Source organism: Trichogramma pretiosum, unplaced genomic scaffold (genome assembly GCF_000599845.2).
Source record: "Trichogramma pretiosum strain Unisexual culture from Peru unplaced genomic scaffold, Tpre_2.0 scaffold27, whole genome shotgun sequence".
Lineage (NCBI taxonomy): Eukaryota > Metazoa > Arthropoda > Insecta > Hymenoptera > Trichogrammatidae > Trichogramma > Trichogramma pretiosum.
The window spans coordinates 561,280-580,155 of record NW_019641694.1 but is presented as its reverse complement, the minus strand read 5'-3'; the positions used below and the strand labels follow the sequence as shown (position 1 = coordinate 580,155).

The window sequence follows — 18,876 nt, the reverse complement described above, 5'->3', positions numbered from 1 at the left end:
ATATAATATATGTAGATATAATGATATTATACTAGTCAAAAAGAAACAAAATTATGTTGGTTTGTCATTTCATTTTTTTAAACAAAATTTTCGATTATATTTTCTTTTGTCTTATTTGTATGACAGATTTTATCGAATATATCATATGTATATTTGAATATATGTGCATATGTGTACATTATATGTAAACATATTAAATATACATATATATATCGACGGAATAACACTGATGCATTAATAAATACACTTACAAAATAATAAACTGTAATCATACACATACTCAAAAAAAAGCAGGCGCTTAACACATCATTTACTCAAAGTCTCAATAAAATACAAATAATATCAAGTCTCGTGTGCGGACTTGGAGCAAACGGACATGCACGTTGTGGCAAATTTCAACAAAAAGTGCTTAGCTCGAAGTTTTGGAAACTTTTCAAAAAAATTTTTGCAAATTTAAATCTCAAATTTAAAATTCAACATTTAAATTTCAACAAACTTTTGTGTGGTGAAAAGCTTTTGATTAAAAGGATTATCTCATAACCGCTCATCAATCATTCGTAGGCACTTTTGCAATTTTCCCCGCTGCAGCCAGTAATCTCGAGCGTAGTCTCTCGAGCAGGAGAGGGGGAAAATCAATTAAGAGTCGCACTTTCGGCGTAGAACGATTATATCTGATATCATTGGGAAAGCTAAAAGAGAAGTAGTTACGTAAGAACTAGGCGCGATTACAAAAATTAGTCACGCGATCGAGCGCAAAGGCCCTTGTCAACACAATACACAGACTGTTAGTAATCGTACATGAACAAGTGGCATCGTGAATCCTACACGATTGAATTCTGTAAATATACAACGAATAAATACGTATTTATCAGTAATAAAAACTAGGGGAGGAGAGCGTGGCCACTAACGCGAAAAGTCGCGAGTAAGCCGAGAGCTCGACAATCCCAAACGATCTGCAGTCTTTGCGAGATGCTCGTCCTCGCGATCATCACAGTTGATAATTGTGCTGCGAGTGGTTGAGGGTGTTGGTGTGATGATGATGATGCATGGCCGAGGGATGAGGCCCGGCGGCGAACAGCGAATGATGCGAGTGCGACTTGCCGCGCGACAGCTCGCTGTAGCGGTCCTGCTCGGGAGGCGGCGGTGGCGGCCCCGAGACCAGCAGGACGGGCCGCATCGACAGGGACTTGCGCGATCCGGCGACGCTCTGGGCCTCGTTCACGTAGCCTGGATTCACTTCGCCTGTGGACAACGATCAAGCCTCATAATTTAGTGCTCGAGAGAAGGAAAAAGTATACATGTTTTATACCAGTAACCGACACACACGAACGAGCCTACGGGTATCAGTCCGCGGTCGCGTCTACTCACCTGCACCAATACCAAAGACAAAAACAACGAACAACAAGAACGAGGAACCAAGACAGAAACAGAGACAAGCAAAAAAAAAGGTAAAAAAAAACAAGTGTAGCCACTAACCATACCAGCCCTCGTTGAGGGGGCTATAAATGATACTCGGTTGATCGGGATCCAAGCAGGGTTGATAATAATCGATACGTTGCGGCGACTGTGGCGGGGGCGGCTTGAGGCGCTCGGCCCTCTGGCGTTGCCTCGCCAAATCGACGTACCTCTCGTAATGTACATAGGGCGAGGGCGAGCTATAGGTCGCGTGGACCCTGCTCGTGTCGGGATAGTACGACTGCTCACCTTTGTAAAGCGATCCGTTGTTGAAGCTGGGCTCGGCCTGGAGCTTGACGTGCCTCGTGGCCAGGATGAAGGCCAGCGCGGCGAGGGTCGCCGCGTCGAGGGCCGCTATACCCGCCAGTGGTATCGCCCATCTGATGGCGCAGCCGCCTGGATTATATCTGCCAAAGAAACGCGTTGCAAGTAATTAATAAAACGACTCGATGTTTTTCTTTTCGTTGTTACGATCATCACCTCGCAGCGGCCGCACCACATATAGCCCGAACGGCCGGTGAATCCCACCCGAGTGGATAGACGCCAACTCCTACGCCCATGCAGATGGCTGAAAATAGAAATGCATTTTTAGCATGGGCTCTCGATTAAAAGTAAATATTTCGCGTGGAGGCCCGAGTAGCGCAACGTACAACACGGCTTATATATGTATAGGAGCCGCGACGAACGAGCGAGTGAAAGGCGCTACGATATATGGGCACATTGTTGCTCCGCTATATAGCCTATGTACGCGTCTATCTATATCTATGCGCCGTTTAATTCACCTTTACTAACTGTAATAATGCAAAAATATGCACGTCTGGCAGCGAGTGGCAGCGAGTTGCATATTCTTAGCCGTCGATTCGGAAGCGTCGAGCCGACAAGTTTTATCTGGCGCTTGGAATTGCGATTCTCACGATCGGTCGTCGTGAGGTACGTTGTGTATTAGCCAAGAGCATTCGAGTACTAGGATCGCTGCGTCGGCTCGCTACTCGAGTTCTGCGATCTCTGTGACTTTGCAGCCGGTCTAGTGGCAAAAAAAGATCGAACGATCGTCTCGGGATTTTCTCCACTCAGAGAGCAGCTCGTCCGCGGCCAATCGACTGCGCGCGTCTTTTTGTCCAAGCGCGCATATCTGTATCGTCGGCAGTTGGCCAGTCAGTCGGCTCGAGTGCATCGACTTTTTTCGTATCGGCCGCGCGCATACGAGTGCACTTATGCGAACCACATATATATCTATACTTTCGCTCTCGACGCGCCGCACTCGACTGTACGCACGAGGGCATATAGCTGCGCAAAAAAGGCAGCGGCCGGAGCGAGAGAGTAAGCGAATCAGAGCGTAGGAACATTTTGCCAGCGAAAGAGAGGAAAAACATCAACAAAACGCGCAGCAACAGGAGCAGCAGCTGCCTCGATGTAGGTGAAAGAGCAAAGCGTTGAATAACGATCGCTTCCAGCCGATAATAATGTGTGCGCTGCACAATCGAAATAGGTCTGGCGTATCGTTACGCAATCGATATCGAGGGCTCGATGCAGCTATGCGCACGATTAGTCGCTGAACTAGAGTGCAGATTTGTCGCTGCAGTTTATTTATTTGTCGTATATTTTGTTGTTCTATGCGCGGACGTGGAGTAAGTACGTCGAGCGAGTCTGCGCGGCCATCTGCGCGAGGCCAACGCAGTCTATATGGGCATATCTAGTCGAGCGCAAAGTAACGGTTAATTCTGTCCGCGCGACGCACTTATATAGGAGCGGTATATATACATGCATCCTTTGAGCAGCAGCAGCTGTTACAGACTGTGAGAGGCGCGTGCATACGCTAAATATATTTGCCATTTCTCAGGAATTCGCGCGAAAGTGCACGTGTATACAGCCGTACGCTCGAATTTCGATTCGATCCAGCGATAAAACCTTTTTATATCTTGCATAATGCACGCGAGAGCTGCTACGAGATTGTGCAATTTATTAAGCGGAATTATATCTCGATTAAACGATAGCCACTTCAGCGGGAGAGAACAAAACCGCAGAGACACGCCGCGGATCGCGATCTACACCGAGCGCATTAGGACGCTTATTTTCTGGATTCAGCTCCGAAACCGACCTTATGAGAAAAGCGGCGACGAGTTAATTAGTTCACTGCACTTGTTTCGTACGCCTGTGCGAACCTTATATATTCTTTTCATTAAGGCTGGGAAGATCGGGCCTTTAGAAACAATCGACGCACTAATTGCCCGAGATATCAGCGAGCTCCCTTCTCCCCCTCCAACACAGCGCGTACACGCATTTTTTTATCTAAACTCGTCGTTTACGGCAGTTTCACCGCAGTTTATGGCTGTCTAGTTGGGTACTTTCAAAAAATACGCGTACCCGCACGCCTGTCTCGTAAGTGTATACTCGGAACTTTCCAATTTTCATATATAGATTAATAACCGATCTATCTAATCGGGCAAGTGTGAAAATTATTATGCATTATGATTATATCGAAAGCCACGCGATCCGCGGCGCGTGTAATTAATCCGATAGAGCTGTACATGCGTACAGAGCTCCTTTATCCCGGCCGTTTCGCTAGATCGCAAATTGTTGCCAGCTTTTCGTTGTATTTGCTCGATTTTCGCCGCTCGTAAGCTAATTAACCGGACGCGGCTCAAGGACAAATCGGCCGTCGTTGCATCTTGATCGCCGATTCATTTTCCTACGAGCTGGAGCGCTTGTAAACTTTATTTCCGGCATTCGCTACTTTCCATTAAAAACTTTCAAGCTGCAGCAGCTTGTTATCGGTCAATTTCTCGCGAGCACAGAGAGAAAGAGAATTTAGAAGCTATGGCTTACCGACCAAACTATTTTATAGACTTTTTTCGCGAGCAATTTACGATTTTCACGATCGCAAGCCACTACAAACACCAAAGCCAGACGTGCGTGAAATGCTCATGCAAAATAATCTCGAGCGTCGATCGCGTACGCGAAATATCCTCTCACTTTTTGTTCTTGTCGATATGGTCAAGGGAGTCGTCGAGACTTACCGGAAACAACCTGGAGCCATCCGCAGACGAGGAAAACCGTCGGTGTCTGGCAGAAGAAGAAGAGCAGCATGGCGCAGATGGAGAGCAGGGCAAAGAGCACGGCTATCGCCACGAGGATCGTGCTGGCCCTGAAGGGTACGCTCGAGATCGACGACAGCTCGTCGAGGCGTCCCACGCACTCCTCGACCAGCTCGCCTGCAACGACCAACGGACACATAAAAACAATGGAGCTTGGAGCTCTCGAACGAGATCGTTACCTGTGCCGGCGAAGCTGCATCTCATCCAGAGGCCGAATCTGCCGGGATTCTCGTGCTCGAGATCGCCGAGCCATTCGGGCGTGATGAAGGCTACGACGCCGATTATCGCGTAGCAGATGGTGAAGATGCCCCAGAGCACGGCTATGGCCTTGGAATTTCGTATGTAATTCGTCGCGTACATGTGCGACGACTCGACGTACTCGACTTTCGAGCCCATGATTGTTCCAGGAGCCTGTCTTCTTCTTATTTTATTACGGGCTTCGGTTCCGCCTGTACCTGCATAATTCCAATATGTACATAATGTGCGGCGCAGGATTATTCGCCAGCTACTTTCTAGCTTGGCTCGATTCAATGTAGCAGCAGCTATATTCAAATGCTATATTGTTTGAGATGGTATCTGCGCGCGGCCGCGTGTGTGAGCGCGTCGAAAGTTTATTGTTTTGTAATCGCTCTCTCTCTATTGAAAATGATTTACACGCGGAGCCTTTGTGAGCTCACTGGCATGGGTGTGCATTATATATCTCTGGCATTATTTCGCGTCGCACCTCTCGATATGCATCTGCATAGCGCTACATAGCTTACGCAATTGACAATTAATCGAGCTTGACGGATGAGACTGGTTTGTTTTTATTTACTCGAATATTTTTTGACGGAACGATCTCGTAAGCGACGAGTCAAAGGGGCACGAATTGTGGTCATTTGGCTCTGGTCTGTCATCGGGACTATTGAAACGCGTGTATAACATCGCTCGAGCAGGAAGTTCAATGAAAAGCGGCCCAGCAGCGACGTGTACGTGCTGCTATATAGACGCGCTCGTGTATTTACCATAACGGTACGACTCAGCTCCTTATATTATATACGATGCACATGCATCTGGCCAATTACACGGGAAGCAGAAAAAATTCAAGATATACTCACGACACGCCGAGTTGGGTGAGTAATGCGTGCGTTGGATCTTTGGGACGCTGCAAAGTTTCACTTCATAACTATGTCGATCGGGATGTTTATCGTTGTGCTCGCTGCTGCTGCTTTTGAACTCGACGCACAAGGCACGAGTCTACACACTTGCACTCGTCTCGATTCGGGCACTTTGGAGCAGTAGGATCAACCGGTGGTCATATTTTCCAACTCTTGGCGAGCCTCGAGCTGAAGTCTGCTTGTACGACGGATCGCGCACTCGGCAGCGTTCGCCAATCGACTGACGCCGCGATAAATATACACAAATGCTGCTGACCGACAGAGAGAGAGAGAGAGACGCGCGCGCGACAGCCCGAGAGCGACGAAAATTTTCCTCTACTCTCTGCGGCTGGCTACCCACTCTGTGCTGCTCTGCTCTGCTCTGCCGCGGGACCGAGGCAGCGGGTTATTTTCGCATCGGTGCCGATCGCGGAAAACTCAACACAGCATCGCAGATTTTCACGACGACGCTACCTATATACGTGTGCGGCGGTGTCAGTGCTGTGCTGCGGAGCTGCCACGATGACTGCGAGAAAAAGAGAGGAAAAAGGAGCATGGACAGAAAGAGAGAGAGAGAGACACGGACTCGGAGCAAGATGGCGCACATATAGGTGTATACAACTATACGTTTGTGTGCATTGAACGGCTCGAGAGAAAGGTATTATACGCTGGCTCGCAGCTCGACTCGGCTCTGCTCCTTCGCCGCCGCGATCCGTAGCAGCTATGTAACGCGCGGAGGAGGCGAGGAGAAAGAGAAACGAAGCCGGACAAAAAGAGGATCGCGATTATAGATTGTAAAGGTGCTACAGGAGCTAAGCGATCCCAAATACTCCATGGAGCAATTTGTCCGTCCCGAACGATCCTATCGGAGCGCATATTTCATTCTAGTGGCTAACGATTTCTCAGCCGGCAGCTTTCAAAACTTTAATATTTATTCGGATAATCTCTTTACTTCTTATATATTTTTTACCGCAAAAAATTGAGGGAAAGTCGATGGAGCAGCCACCGAGCGAACCTCATCTGCGGCCGGTAAACGCTGCATTACATACGCGAGTCGAGACAACTATCGGTAGCTCAAAGTGCCGCTGTTAAACTGTTGCACTTTTGTTTAGAAGCGCGCGAACGGCAGCGGCAATCGCCGCCTTTCTATGTGCATTCATGACTTGCCAGACTCGCGTACACGCGGAAGGCTGATCATGATTTATGATTCGCGATTCACCGCTAGCATATACCTACTATTCCATGCACACACACAATGTGCACCTTTTCTTACCTCAAAGCAAAACATTGGCATATCGATTCAACGATCCGCCAAATGACACGTATCAATTACGGCGGTCAAAGCGCCGTGTCGAGCTCTCGATTTCTCTGTGAATAGACGGAGCAGCTACTCTGCGTGCGCGTATCATTACATGCCCGCTGCACGCAAAAGAGACCATTGACATCATCGCGCTTGTAATCAGTCACGCAGCCGTAAACCCAACGACGAGCGACGATACAGCAAAAAAAAATGAAAACTACGTATTCTCGCACATTGCAATGAATAACAATTACATTATTGTTGCGTTTGTATGCATTGATATATATTTTTCATTATGCGACAAAAATTTTTTTCATATATACAAATGATTTCATTATTTTATTATGCTCCGATGCGCAAAGCCGTGTCGAAAAAATCCATCCTACAAAAACTTTTGGTGTACATCAATATAAACAAATTCGATGATATAATCGTAAAAAAGACGTGTATACAATAACGTAGAAAAATATAAATCTTACAAAATTGCAATAAAAGACATAGAAAAATTTGATCCTTGCACCTTCTCAGTCTTGCGAGATTCGTAAAAAATTTCATTAAAAAATACTTGGTCAAGTCCTGCGCATATCATATAAAACTACTTGTGATCGTTCAAAAATAGTTTCAAAAATTATAGCAAGAGCTAAGAGTGAAGCTTCATCAGCGCGCAGTCTACTTTATCATAAAAAAAATAATTATAACAAAAAGTCATTTTTCGTAATCAATACGCTGATATACTCTACGGACCATTCATCCATGATTTTGTTCGTTTCGTTGCGCGACAAGAAAAATGAATGATAACGACCTCCTAAAAAAGGAAATTCGATTGCTAGCTACCTAAACTAAGGCACCTAAACTATTCATAAACTAGCGTTACAGCTCGTCATGTTCCACCAGATACTTTTCCGGAAGAATATTCAGCACCTCATCTCGGATCTGCGCAGCCGTCGTGCCTTGCAATCGCAAACCAGCGCTCAACGACTTGCGATCCTTTTCGAATGCGTAAAGCTTGAGACTTGGATAGCCTCGTATTTCAGCTTTTCTACAAGCGAACCGATAATTATCACAATTGACTTTGACGAAACGTACTTTATCTTCCAACATTTGAGCGGCAATGGCGAATTGGGGCTCCAAAGAGATGCAATGACTGCACCAAGGCGCATAATAGTCTACTAAAACTGCATCGTCCGATTGGAGAACTTCCTGGTCCAGTCGCCAATCTTCTATTTCACGAACTTCAACGGGCAAAAAGTTCGTGATCCAATTGAGCATTGACACGTGATCTCGTGATCCACTGTACTCTCTGTTAAATCATCAATAGTTTACACTCTGTATCGTAAATTAATTTCAAAAGTACTTTAAAAATACTTACAGGACTTTCTTAGTTCCTACGCTGTTCTTGGGATACAACCTGATTGTTGGATAGCTATCAACTGCTTGCTCTCGACATAATGTTCTGTCAGCTTCGCAGTCGACACTGGCAATTTTTACGAAACTTAATTCTTTTAAAGCTTTCGCTACTTTATTCCATTCTGGAGCTAATTGACGGCACGGTCCACACCAAGGAGCGAAATAGTCGACTACCCAAATGTCCCGTATGAGCTTTTTGACTAATTTTTTCTCAAAATTTTCGGATGTAAGACGAATAACTAAAACGATACACTTTGAATTACTCATCAAAAAGTTATAAATTGTTTAATTTTTATATAATAACCTGTTGGATTCATCGTTTCTTTAATGAATTCCGTAATGTACCACCAGGTTCTTTGGTTTGCTGAGAAGTAAGTAGTAGTAGTCCCATTTATAAGCATTGCTGTTGGATAAGATCTAATATTATACTGTCTACATGTATCTGAATGTTTTGTACAGTCAATCGTTCCAAAACGTACTACTGAAGGATCGAATTGTAACGATGCTCTGCGAAATTCGGGTAGAAATTTCATACATGGAGGACACCATGGAGCATACCAGTCGAGAAACCAAGGCTCATCTGTAAAACCAATCATAGTTGTAGTGGTAAATTGAAAAATTTTTGAAAAAGAATTTAAAATTTATTCCAAATATACTAACTGCTACCCGAGCTCATTATGGAGTCTATTTGATCTTTGGAAAGATCCCATAGATTTGTAGCTTTCATGCTACTTTTGGCAAAATTCGCCACTTCATTAAGATTACTTTTTCCATGACTTGTTTCAAACGCTCCACCGGGCTTTAAAACACCCCACAGAGGATAGTAGTTGATATTGAGGTTTTTACATAACGATGAATAGCGCCCACAATTGACTTTAGCTGCAGAACAGTAAATATTAAAATACACAATTATAAAGTGTACAGTTAAAAATACTAAAGAATGTTAATATACCTAAATTAACATCTTTCAATAATGTAGGAAGCTTTTTCAAGGTAACATCAAACTCTGTTGCATGTCCAATGTAAAAACAGACTAACCATCCCCCATTGCTCTTTTTTTCGAGTTGACTTTTTATTTCCTACAAACACAAATTATCATTCAAAATTTCTTCTAAAAATTAGTCAACATTGAATTGGGATTTAAAAATTACCCAAAATTTCTCTTCGCTGATATCTTTAGGTTCTGGTAATTGATCTAAAACTTTTTTGACTAAATCTTCTAATTCATAAAGTTCTTCAAATAACACTGGTTTAAACTCTGATGTAGTTTGAGCAGGTAAATACACAGCATTAGTAGTAGTATCTGTAAGTAAGCTGCCGCAATCATCATCCTTGCAATTGAAAACTTTTACATCAACAATGGTATCCTAAACATTAGTTACATTACAAATTTACATTTAAAAAGGTTCGGTAAAAATTTGGACATTATTTATTAATATCAATTATAATCTACCACTTACAAAAATAGAAGCAACCCTTTTTCTTTCATCCCATGTAAAGCAATAATGATCTTTTCTACAAATTAATACTAATGTTGGTTTTTTGATAGTTTCATTGCCATTTTGAAGATTTTTCCATGCCTCAACATTCAATTCTTTAATTTTTGTTTCTACTTTACTCATGACAAACTTCATTAACTTTTCATAATCTTTGGCATCATTATATTTATGTCCATAGTGCTCCTTTGATTTCTTTAATTAAAAAATCAAACTAATAAATAAAGTTGATTCTTCTTCTTTTAATTTAAAAAAAAATACTTACAGATGGGTACCACATCAAAGTAGGATAAGATCGAATTTGAATCTCATTACACAAATGCCAATCGTCTTCACAATTAACAGCACCAATCCTAATGACCCCCTCAAGAGCTTTGGCTATTTTTCTCCACACAGGGGCTAAAGTATGACAATGACTACATTGAGGTGAATAAAAATTGATGAACCACATTTTATCTGAATCAACTACGCTGTCATCTGTTGATAATAAATATCTTTAGTGAAATTGTAAAATTGGAACTCTGCAATAAATAAAATGAGTATCTTACAGTAATCTGTTCTACTCAATGTTACAATTTGAGGATCATCATCATAAATGCCAAAATTGTTTTGGTAGTATGTGTAGGATTGGTACTGCGGGCGCTTGTTGTTATCCAAGCCTTCTTCACCCCACAAGTCATACTTTTTTCTTAACTCTGGATCTTTCAATACTTCATAAGCAGTTGTCAACTTGATAAATTTTTCGTGAGCATCAGGATCATCCTGAATAGAAAAAAGTAGAAAAGGGTAGATGATAGTGCCTATACGATTGTCATTCAAACTTTCAACTTACAGTCTTTTTATCTGGATGTTCAGTGACAGCAAGTTTTTTAAATGCTTTTCTGATTTCTCTTTGATCAGCTGATCTCTCAATACCCAAGAGTTTGTAGTAATCCTCGGCTGCCCACGCCAAAGACAACAGGACAAAGAAAACAGCAAGTCTCAAGAAACGCCTAAAAAATGACGAAGGGTTTTTAATCTATCACTACCTCAAGAGTCGTGTAAAAAACTTACATCTTTTCGTTGATGTTGCTTGCTCAAAAAATCACTGACACGCGCGAGCGGAAGCTTTTGGCGAATATTCTTCCTACATCCGAAAATTCTGGAGCTACTACTCTATAACTGTTAAAAAAAATTGGGGTCTTGCTACGCGGCTGTCATGATCGAAAATGATTAGTGCTCTAGGTCCATTGGCCGTATTTGGAAGATGGTCTGTTGTCGGCGAACAACATAAACACACGTTTCACTTTCTCCCTCTTCTTTTCGCGAGCCGAAAATGTTAAGCGGCCGGTAGACAGCATCTGTCGGCGGCTCGGCGCCCGGCGGCGAAGACACCGAGCGAAGCGCCATGTAGCGCGAATATTCGAAAGCTCGAGTCACATCGCATGGTTTATTTAACTACAGTGGCAAGTTGGTAAACCGTAACCTGCAGCGCAGCAAGTATACGCGAGTCGTTGCCGGTTGTCGCAAAAATGGATTTAATGGGGTTGATGCCGCAAGGAAAAGAGCACGAGGACGTCAGTCTGCATGCGTTAATCAATCAATTAAAGGTAAAGAAGATGAAAGAAAAAAAAATTAACCGGCGAATCGTGGGCAGCGCGAGCCGATCATCAAGCACGAATGTCGACAAAAAGCCGAGGAGGACGAAGTCGAGGCCTTCATCAAAGGCGACGGCTGGTGCGCTCGATTGGAACGATGGTCAGCCCGTCAGCGCATCCTCGTTAAAAATCACTACTACTCGCAGACCTGTCTCAAGAGCAAAATGGCCATCAGGAACGAGATAATGCGCCACTTGCGGCAGCATCCCCGCATGATACATCCCTTCAGCAGCTTCAGGTACCTATGTCGCACCTCGTATCGATCGTGAAAAGATCGAAAGTCGCGAAAAGTCGAGCTTTTTTCCAAGGATCTTTTGGGAGCTGATAATGACCATTACGGGCTTGGCGACTCTCGTTCTCGTGCCCTTCGTCAACACCTTCCTCTTCCAAAACGAGGTCTACAGTCTGCCCTACATGTGCATCGTATCGCTCATGTTGATGATTGACGTTGTCTTGACCTTTCTAACGGGAATATACGACAAACGCACCAAAAGCGTCGATCTCAATCCCAAGGTCGTTTCCTGGTACGTGGCCAAATGCGTCCTCATGAAAAAAAACGAATAAGTATGGTCGAATATATTTAGTCTTTTGTTTTTCGTCATCGCAGGGATTACGTGAAAGGATTTTTCATCCTCGACGTTTTGGCGGCCTTACCTTACAATCTCATTGATTATTTAGTGAATTTTAACGAAGACATCGATTGGTACGTGGCCATTTGGAACTTCATGCATATATTGCGACTAAGAAACACCATTAATTATATTCATAAATTCCACAAGGCGAGAAAAATAAGGCGTTTCATTAGCAATTCGATGTAATCGTATTATCATGACTCTTGAATTATTTTCCAATCAGGCTTACTACTTATCCTTTCGGACCATGAAGATTGTACAAATAATAATAGTATTATGCATCGGTGTTCATTGGTGTGCCTGTCTGGTTTATTACGTTCCTCTACTCTTACAAGAGAACGGAAAACTTGAAAAGTAAGTTAACTCATTTCCCCACGAAAAAAGCTTCTAAATTCTGTAAAATCCCAACACAAGTGAACAATATAATTTAAAAAAAAAGAAGCTTAAATCATGGAATCGCACTTGCAGCACATCGTGGATATTGAGCGACGACTTTGAACGATGCAAAACCAAAACGGCGCAGTACATACTCTGCATGAATCGAGGTGTTACGTTTCTCGTGAGCTCGGCGCACTTCATCGACATCAAGAGCGCCGACGACATCATCATGAACTTCACCATGTCGATCCTCGGAAAAATATTTTTCATCTATTTGCTATGTTAAGTGCGCCACGAAGGCATTGATCGACGAACGAAAAAGTCACGAATTTACTTTTCATTTGTCGCGTTCAGGTCAAGTAATGTTGATATTCAGTGCGTCGAACAAAGAGAACGTTCGGCTGCTGCAGCAACTTCACGACTACATGCACTACAAGGAACTGCCTAGAGTCACGCAAAAGAAGCTCATCGTTTACTGCACTTATTGGCTTAAAAAAAATTGCTATCGAGACAAGCACATCTTGGCGCAGATATCCGAGCCACTTCGCGAGGTAGATTAAACGAACGAAACGATTTGCCATCGGTTGTTGTTGTTGTTGCTGTTGTTGCGTCCCGACAGGAGCTAAATCTGCACAATTACACGAAACTGCTCGAGACGGTGGATCTTTTGCGTGAACTGCCGAGAGCCGCCGTCGAGTCCTTGGTGGATCACGTAAAAGTCCAGATCTACTTGGCCGGTCAAGAGATCGTGAGCGCCGGTACTCAGGGCGAGGACCTGTTCTTCATTCACTCGGGCACCGTAGCGGTCTACACGAGCCTCGGCAAAGAAATGTGCCACATGGACGACGGGGCCTACTTCAGCGACGTCTGCCTCGTGCTGGATCACGAGCAGCGCATCGCCAGCGTCAAGGCCATCGAGACCTGCGAGATGTTCATCGTGCCTCGCGAGCGATTTCGTCAGATCGTCGTCAGGTATCCGAATTTGATGGGTCGCTTGCAAAAGATCGCCATTAAAAAGCTCGATCGAGTGATGGTCATGGACGAAATTTATATCGCTGAAGATCCTAATCCAAAGTATTTTAACATCAGTATTTTGATGGGTGACAAAGTTTGATTTTTTTTTCTTTTTCACATTTTTATTTTTAAATCATCAGCAAACTCCCTTTTGACGAGAGCAATGAAATTGCAATCTATCATGTCTAGTTATGTTATTTTGAAAAAAAATTATTCTTTTTCCACAAAAAATTGTCAACAAATGTAAAATATTTTGAAAAAACGAATCTTTTCTTGAGAAAATAATGCTTTGAATTCTACAGCTTTGATCTGAAATGACGATTTTGGCTGTCTGTAGTTTAATGAATAGTACTATAAATTAAAAGGATCAGTGTGTAAAGACGTTTATTTATTCTCTATCTAACAATCATACTAATCGATCAAGCCAATAGCGAAGCATTTCTATGATTATCACATATTCGACTTGAAATTCACAACGGAGCTTCTTGTAAAGAAGAAAAGATCAATGAAAGAATTGACTACACTTGGATTACAAACGATCGTAATTGATAATCGTCTTGGCGTCCCTCATCTTGACGGGGCTGCGATAGGACTGCTGATAAATGGAAGTGAGCCGCCAGTGCTCGGGGTAATCGGCGTCCCTGCAGCCGTGCACTATGCTGAAGGGCGGCGCCAGGGTGTCGATGCAGAAGGAGCGCCTCGCGTACGGCGTCCGAGGCCTCGGCACCTGAGTCCCGTGCTTCGGGTAAGAGTGCGACGCGTGAGTCGGCAGGCCGTTGGTCTTCTTAGCGACGACCTGGCCGCAGGCGACTTTCTCCAGGGAGGCTGTCGATCTCACTCGATGGAGGCTAGGCCGCTGCTTGGCCGCGCTGCCTTTGTTGCAGGTGGCGCAGTGCCGATTGAACATGGCGCGTTTGCTCTTGGCCTGGGCCGGCTCGTTACTCAGACGGATCGAGTCCATGTTCCTGCAGAGGTCCTCGCCGTCTACCGATTGCTGATGCTGCTGCTGCTTCTGCAATCACGGCGCAAAGTTCCTCGTGCGCTAAATGCAGAGAGAATAGCTAAGCAGTCGTACCTGGATACACTTTTTGCAGGTCTGGCCCTGCTCGCAACTGCAGTCGTCGTCGGCCTTCATAGCCGGTATGCAGCCGTCCCGAACGTCCGTCTGCGAAGTGGCGTGCGACACGAGGGTGAATATAGCCGGGGCTGGTCCACCCTCCGAGCCGTCGATGTGGCTCGCTTTCTTCGGCTCGTAGGACTGGTCGATCGGCGTCTCCCAGCAGATGGCCAAGTCCATGTAAGTCTTGGGTTTCTTGCAGCCCAGGGCCGGCGCGTACTTGTGCGCTCGACTATGCTGCTCCTTTTTCCTCAAGAGTGCCTGCCTCCTCGGGACTATTTTCTGGCATCTGAACGAAACAAGCGGCAAACCAGATGACTGTAGCCGTATAATTAAAAGGAAATGTGGAAAAGGACTACTATACCTCTTGACGATGTCGCGCATCGAGGGATCAAGGGCCGGCCTCTGCCTCGTGAAGATGGCATCGTCGACTCGATCGGGCAGCGGCTGGTGCTGCAAGTTCTCAGCGTGGAATTTCTTGGCAGTGGCGAATCTGTCGTAGCAGGAGCCGAGGACGGTCGTCTTGGTAGCGTGGCTCGGCTCGTCGCGGTGCTCGCGATCGCGATCGGCTGCCTCGTCCTCGTCGTCGTCGTGGCCGTCGTGGTCGTCGAGCACCGACCTGACTCGCAGATTGCCCGAGACGTAGACGGGCAGACCGCAGTCGTGCTCGCGGATCGGATCGCCAGTGCGGGTCACGCTTCCTGGGCAATGCGCGCAACACTTCCGTTGCATCGCTGCTGCCCCCCCGCTCGACCGCTCGTATCGATGATAAAAAAGCTCCGTCCAAAGCCACTACTTCCTCTCCGATAAACGTGTATCGCGAGCTTTATCGCCACTCGCGGCTGCTGCTTTTGGTGCGCTCCATCGGCATCCCAACGACATGTTTGTGACAGCGTGCGAAAGATCGGGCTATTTTTCGAGGCGGCATCGAGCGGCGCGACGATGCTCGCGATATCCGACTGGGATGGGCACAGATACATTCCATCGCTCGGGGCATTTCACCTATATTTCGAGCCAAGCGTCTGAGCTTGCGGAGCTTTGCTTGTTTGCTTGACAACCGGGCGCGGGTGGTGTTGAGCTCGATATGCACCCACTGCCTTTCTCTCTCTCTCTCTCATTCCGCAGAGCTTGGAGCTTACGTAAGCTTCGCGTGATATCGTCGTTGGGATTGGCAAAAAAGCTCGCTCTGTAGACTTTAGCGAGGATTCGGAGGATATACGGGATGTACACGAGAGCGGCGAAAAGTGTACAGGATTATTTGCCAACGAATCTTTGTAGGTCGTTGCGTGATGCGAGAAAATTAGAACTCCGATGTCCTACCGACTCGCTGATTTCTATTGCGGGCTCGCTTATAATTGTCTGTCTTTTTTTCTACGTCACTGGCGCATTTTTTCCTTTCGCTGCTCTTTTTTTTGCAGATATTGGCTTGGGAGTGTCGTGCCGAGGCGGCCGACCTTGGCGAAATTTTAGCGCATTCGAATGCCGCATTCTCGTGTGCGCGTCTCTGCCTTAAAGATCGCACAAGCAGACGAATCGTAAATAAACGAAAATAAAAGCGAAGCTAAAGAAGCCCCGTGTGTTATAGCGTTGTGTATGCATGGCTCGGATGCATCGTCATCGGCGGCGGCACAATGCACCAAACAGAAATCCATATGCGGGCAAATGCGCTCGTTTCCCTGGCGATTCGATCGAGAGATATGCGTGTTCGGATTGGCCGAATCACCTTGAGTGCTTTGTTACCGCTTTACTTGGAAAAAAAAGCCCGAGAGATGCACCAGTACAGTATTAGTTTTTTTATGTCTTAATTGTTTGCGCTCGCACACCTACTTGCACACTGCACATACACACACACGCGCGCGCGCGTTTAGAGCAGCTGCGGCGCTAGCGAGGCAGCTCGTCTCGCCTCAGCGAGATCCGTATTACGCGCGAATCGGTCAGTGTAACATATTACTGGCGAGTCGCAGCATAGCCTCCGAAAAAGTGAAGACGAAGCATCGAGCGAAGTCGAGTCGATAGTCCGTAATAGACCGAAGCTCCCGTGCAGTTTCCTTACTCACGAGGTGCATAGTGCAACTCCATACTCAGCTATTACTCAATAGACGCTCGCGCGTGTGCGCGATTAATCAGCCTGTCCGAGTTAGAGCAAAACAAAGAAACAGATAAGCACAAAGAAATCGTTATGATTGCCGAGTGCGGAATTGGCGAGACGAAAATTTCCCCCCTTCTAACGAATTGCTAATTAATGCTCGCGTGCTTCGGCCGAGTGACCTATCGATTATTTAGATTTAATAAGTGTACTTGAAAATGGCCTAGCGAAGGCCGCGTCCACGAGGGAATCTCCGCAAGTGTCGCGGCGCACTTTGCTAATTTCGCCTCGCGGCAGCGACCACGAGTCGACCCCACGTCCACGAGGCAAAAGTCGCTCCGTTTCCGCGCGCGCCAAACCGAGATAATGATCGCGCGTTGCGCTCGTAAACAACAAGGGCTGCGTCGTTTGTACAACTCGACTCGACTCGCAGTAGTCGAGTGTCCGCCGAGCCGCGTGCACGAGCCGCCGCGCCGCTGCAACTGAACCCGCCATCGCATCCCCGATCGAGTGCAACGGAGTATCGACGCCCCGGCAATGGCATCGCCCAGCGAACGCATGGCCAAGCCGAGCCAGGACAGCGTCATCTACATGGACGAGTTGACGAGCGGCCACTCGAGGTCGCGCTCACCGGCCTCGAGGTCGGCCAGTCCCTCGATCCGTCTCTCGTCGCGTCCCGCCTCGCCCGTCGTCCTCGACGAGTCGCAATCCCATCCCCAGCTGCATCCGCATGTGTCCGAGCGCAGCTTGGTGCCCTACGACACCCACCACCTGCAGGCCGAGCTCCTCCACGGTCAAATCGCCCGACGGAGGAATTCCGAGTACGACGAGGACTTGACTCACGACGCCGAGCTCGTCGATCCCGAGTACATCTTCGACGAGAACGGCGACGGCAAGAGGGACGACGGCTCGCACCGCAACAATAACAACAGACCATCCGGGGGGGTCGACGACGGCCTCTTCGACGACAACGACGACGAGGAAAGGCGTTTGGTGAGTTTGCTGCTACTTTACACAATCTTACTTTCCTGGAAAGACAATTGTTACTACTGGCCGACGGACAATCAATTGTTATACAGTGAAGTGATTCACTCCAAAGCGCAATTATACGAGTAGTCTAGTGACTATACCGCTATCAAAAAGGCATTAAATAATGCGGAAAGAGTTTGGGAAAAATTCGAAGCGTGATTAGTGGCAACTAAGAGAAACTACGTAATGTCCATTGTCCGAGTGCGTAATTGGCTTTTGTTTTGCAGCATGGGCCGTCGTCTCCCCGGTTACGTCCGGGCAACGACTACCCCGCGGCGTTCCCGGCGTTCGGGGGTGGCACGACGGCGCCCACCCCCGACATGAACGTCTACCAGCAGAAGAAGACCATAGCCCAGGGCATGATGGATCTGGCGCTCATCTCGGCCAACGCCAATCAGTTTCGCTACGTGTTGCAGTCGAGCGGCCAGCACCCCTACTACTACCCCTCGCTCACCATGATCGGCCTGAGTCTCTTTCTGCAGGTGGTCGTCGGCATCGGCCTCATCTGGAACAGCCGCTACAACGTCAAGGTCGACGAGCAGATGTGCAAAGCCAATCGCGCCAACAACTGGACGGTCATCTGCGTCTTCCTCGTGACGATACTCAACGTCTTCATCTCGTCCTTCGGGGTCGTCGACAACGTCCTCGTGGCCGTGCAGGCCAGCGACAATCTGGCCCCCGTCACTTGACCAAAATTCCTCGAGGCACTCGAGGCCGTCTGCAACGTTACGATAAATCGGGTCTCTAAAATCGCTAGTCGATGACCAAATGACTTTACTCGACCTTTTACACTCACTTTTAGGCTGGTACCTATCTTTTGTATCTCTCTTGTATTTCAATCTGTAATCTTCCATGTGTGCATTTAATCCTTTGATACTACCATTGTTACCTCGAATGTTGATACTAATATTATGTTTTTTATTTTTATAAGTAAAATCTATTAGCTGCAATTGTACTTTTTGCGGTTTTAATAAATATGTTTTGCAAAAAAACAGCAACTTTTCATCATTTCCAACTCCTACGATCGGTCTACGATAAGATGATAGCGTATTGCACGCACCCTTCAATGTAGCAGACACCACCTGTATCCGGTA

At 46.2% G+C, this 18,876-nt stretch overlaps 5 protein-coding genes across 7 annotated transcripts; 2 read left to right on the top strand and 3 right to left on the bottom strand.

Moving 5' to 3' along the window:
- Window positions 1-56: 56 nt before the first annotated feature.
- LOC106660441 (LHFPL tetraspan subfamily member 3 protein) lies at window positions 57-6,218 on the bottom strand. Of its 2 annotated transcripts, none has more exons than XM_014383408.2 (6): window positions 5,648-6,218; window positions 4,730-4,999; window positions 4,473-4,667; window positions 1,936-2,023; window positions 1,477-1,862; window positions 57-1,242 (listed from the first exon to the last, which is right to left on the bottom strand). In XM_014383408.2, exons 2-6 carry the CDS (start codon window positions 4,944-4,946, stop codon window positions 989-991), a joined length of 1,140 nt encoding a protein of 379 aa, XP_014238894.1. In that variant the 5' UTR covers window positions 4,947-4,999; window positions 5,648-6,218; the 3' UTR covers window positions 57-988. The 2 variants fall into 2 exon arrangements, with proteins under 2 accessions (XP_014238894.1, XP_014238893.1); XM_014383407.2 differs by having other exon boundaries at window positions 4,730-5,005; window positions 5,648-6,216.
- A 1,039-nt stretch (window positions 6,219-7,257) lies between these two features.
- Window positions 7,258-11,173, bottom strand: LOC106660444 (dnaJ homolog subfamily C member 10-like). Its single transcript, XM_014383411.2, has 11 exons — window positions 10,943-11,173; window positions 10,722-10,881; window positions 10,438-10,651; window positions 10,155-10,366; window positions 9,854-10,084; window positions 9,545-9,760; window positions 9,346-9,472; window positions 9,054-9,272; window positions 8,698-8,973; window positions 8,356-8,632; window positions 7,258-8,286 (listed from the first exon to the last, which is right to left on the bottom strand). Coding segments are annotated over exons 1-11 (2,364 nt in total). The 5' UTR covers window positions 10,945-11,173; the 3' UTR covers window positions 7,258-7,856.
- A 227-nt stretch (window positions 11,174-11,400) lies between these two features.
- On the top strand, window positions 11,401-13,650 carry LOC106660297 (potassium/sodium hyperpolarization-activated cyclic nucleotide-gated channel 1-like). Its single transcript, XM_014383228.1, is given in 8 exon segments — window positions 11,401-11,445; window positions 11,526-11,764; window positions 11,835-12,050; window positions 12,134-12,305; window positions 12,382-12,516; window positions 12,598-12,826; window positions 12,891-13,087; window positions 13,156-13,650. Coding segments are annotated over 8 exon segments (1,728 nt in total).
- A 382-nt stretch (window positions 13,651-14,032) lies between these two features.
- On the bottom strand, window positions 14,033-15,610 carry LOC106660296. Of its 2 annotated transcripts, none has more exons than XM_023461970.1 (3): window positions 15,032-15,610; window positions 14,626-14,956; window positions 14,033-14,562 (listed from the first exon to the last, which is right to left on the bottom strand). In XM_023461970.1, the coding sequence occupies exons 1-3, from the start codon at window positions 15,397-15,399 to the stop codon at window positions 14,080-14,082; spliced, it is 1,182 nt and encodes a 393-aa protein (XP_023317738.1). In that variant the 5' UTR covers window positions 15,400-15,610; the 3' UTR covers window positions 14,033-14,079. The 2 variants fall into 2 exon arrangements, with proteins under 2 accessions (XP_023317738.1, XP_014238713.1); XM_014383227.2 differs by having other exon boundaries at window positions 14,033-14,556.
- Window positions 15,611-17,022: 1,412 nt separating this feature from the next.
- Window positions 17,023-18,741, top strand: LOC106660485. Its single transcript, XM_014383458.2, has 2 exons — window positions 17,023-17,746; window positions 18,010-18,741. The coding sequence occupies exons 1-2, from the start codon at window positions 17,291-17,293 to the stop codon at window positions 18,469-18,471; spliced, it is 918 nt and encodes a 305-aa protein (XP_014238944.1). The 5' UTR covers window positions 17,023-17,290; the 3' UTR covers window positions 18,472-18,741.
- The last annotated feature ends 135 nt before the right edge of the window (window positions 18,742-18,876 follow it).

Bases quoted from the DNA above. Each gene is read 5' to 3' on its own strand.
- LOC106660441 (XM_014383408.2), bottom strand. From the start codon at position 4,946: ATGGGCTCGAAAGTCGAGTACGTCGAGTCGTCGCACATGTACGCGACG. The intron at 2,024-4,472 runs GTAAGTCTCGAC...TTCTATTTTCAG, and splicing joins ATGGCTCCAGGTTGTTTCCG to CCATCTGCATGGGCGTAGGA. The intron at 1,243-1,476 runs GTTAGTGGCTAC...CGTTGTCCACAG, and splicing joins CCTCAACGAGGGCTGGTATG to GCGAAGTGAATCCAGGCTAC.
- LOC106660444 (XM_014383411.2), bottom strand. The intron at 10,652-10,721 runs GTAAGTTGAAAG...TTTTCTATTCAG, and splicing joins AACATCCAGATAAAAAGACT to GATGATCCTGATGCTCACGA. The intron at 8,974-9,053 runs GTTAGTATATTT...TTGGTTTTACAG, and splicing joins CATAATGAGCTCGGGTAGCA to ATGAGCCTTGGTTTCTCGAC.
- LOC106660296 (XM_023461970.1), bottom strand. From the start codon at position 15,399: ATGCAACGGAAGTGTTGCGCGCATTGCCCAGGAAGCGTGACCCGCACT. The intron at 14,957-15,031 runs GTATAGTAGTCC...TGTTTCGTTCAG, and splicing joins ATGCGCGACATCGTCAAGAG to ATGCCAGAAAATAGTCCCGA. The intron at 14,563-14,625 runs GTACGACTGCTT...CCGTGATTGCAG, and splicing joins CCTGCAAAAAGTGTATCCAG to AAGCAGCAGCAGCATCAGCA.
- LOC106660485 (XM_014383458.2), top strand. From the start codon at position 17,291: ATGGCATCGCCCAGCGAACGCATGGCCAAGCCGAGCCAGGACAGCGTC. The intron at 17,747-18,009 runs GTGAGTTTGCTG...TTTGTTTTGCAG, and splicing joins ACGACGAGGAAAGGCGTTTG to CATGGGCCGTCGTCTCCCCG.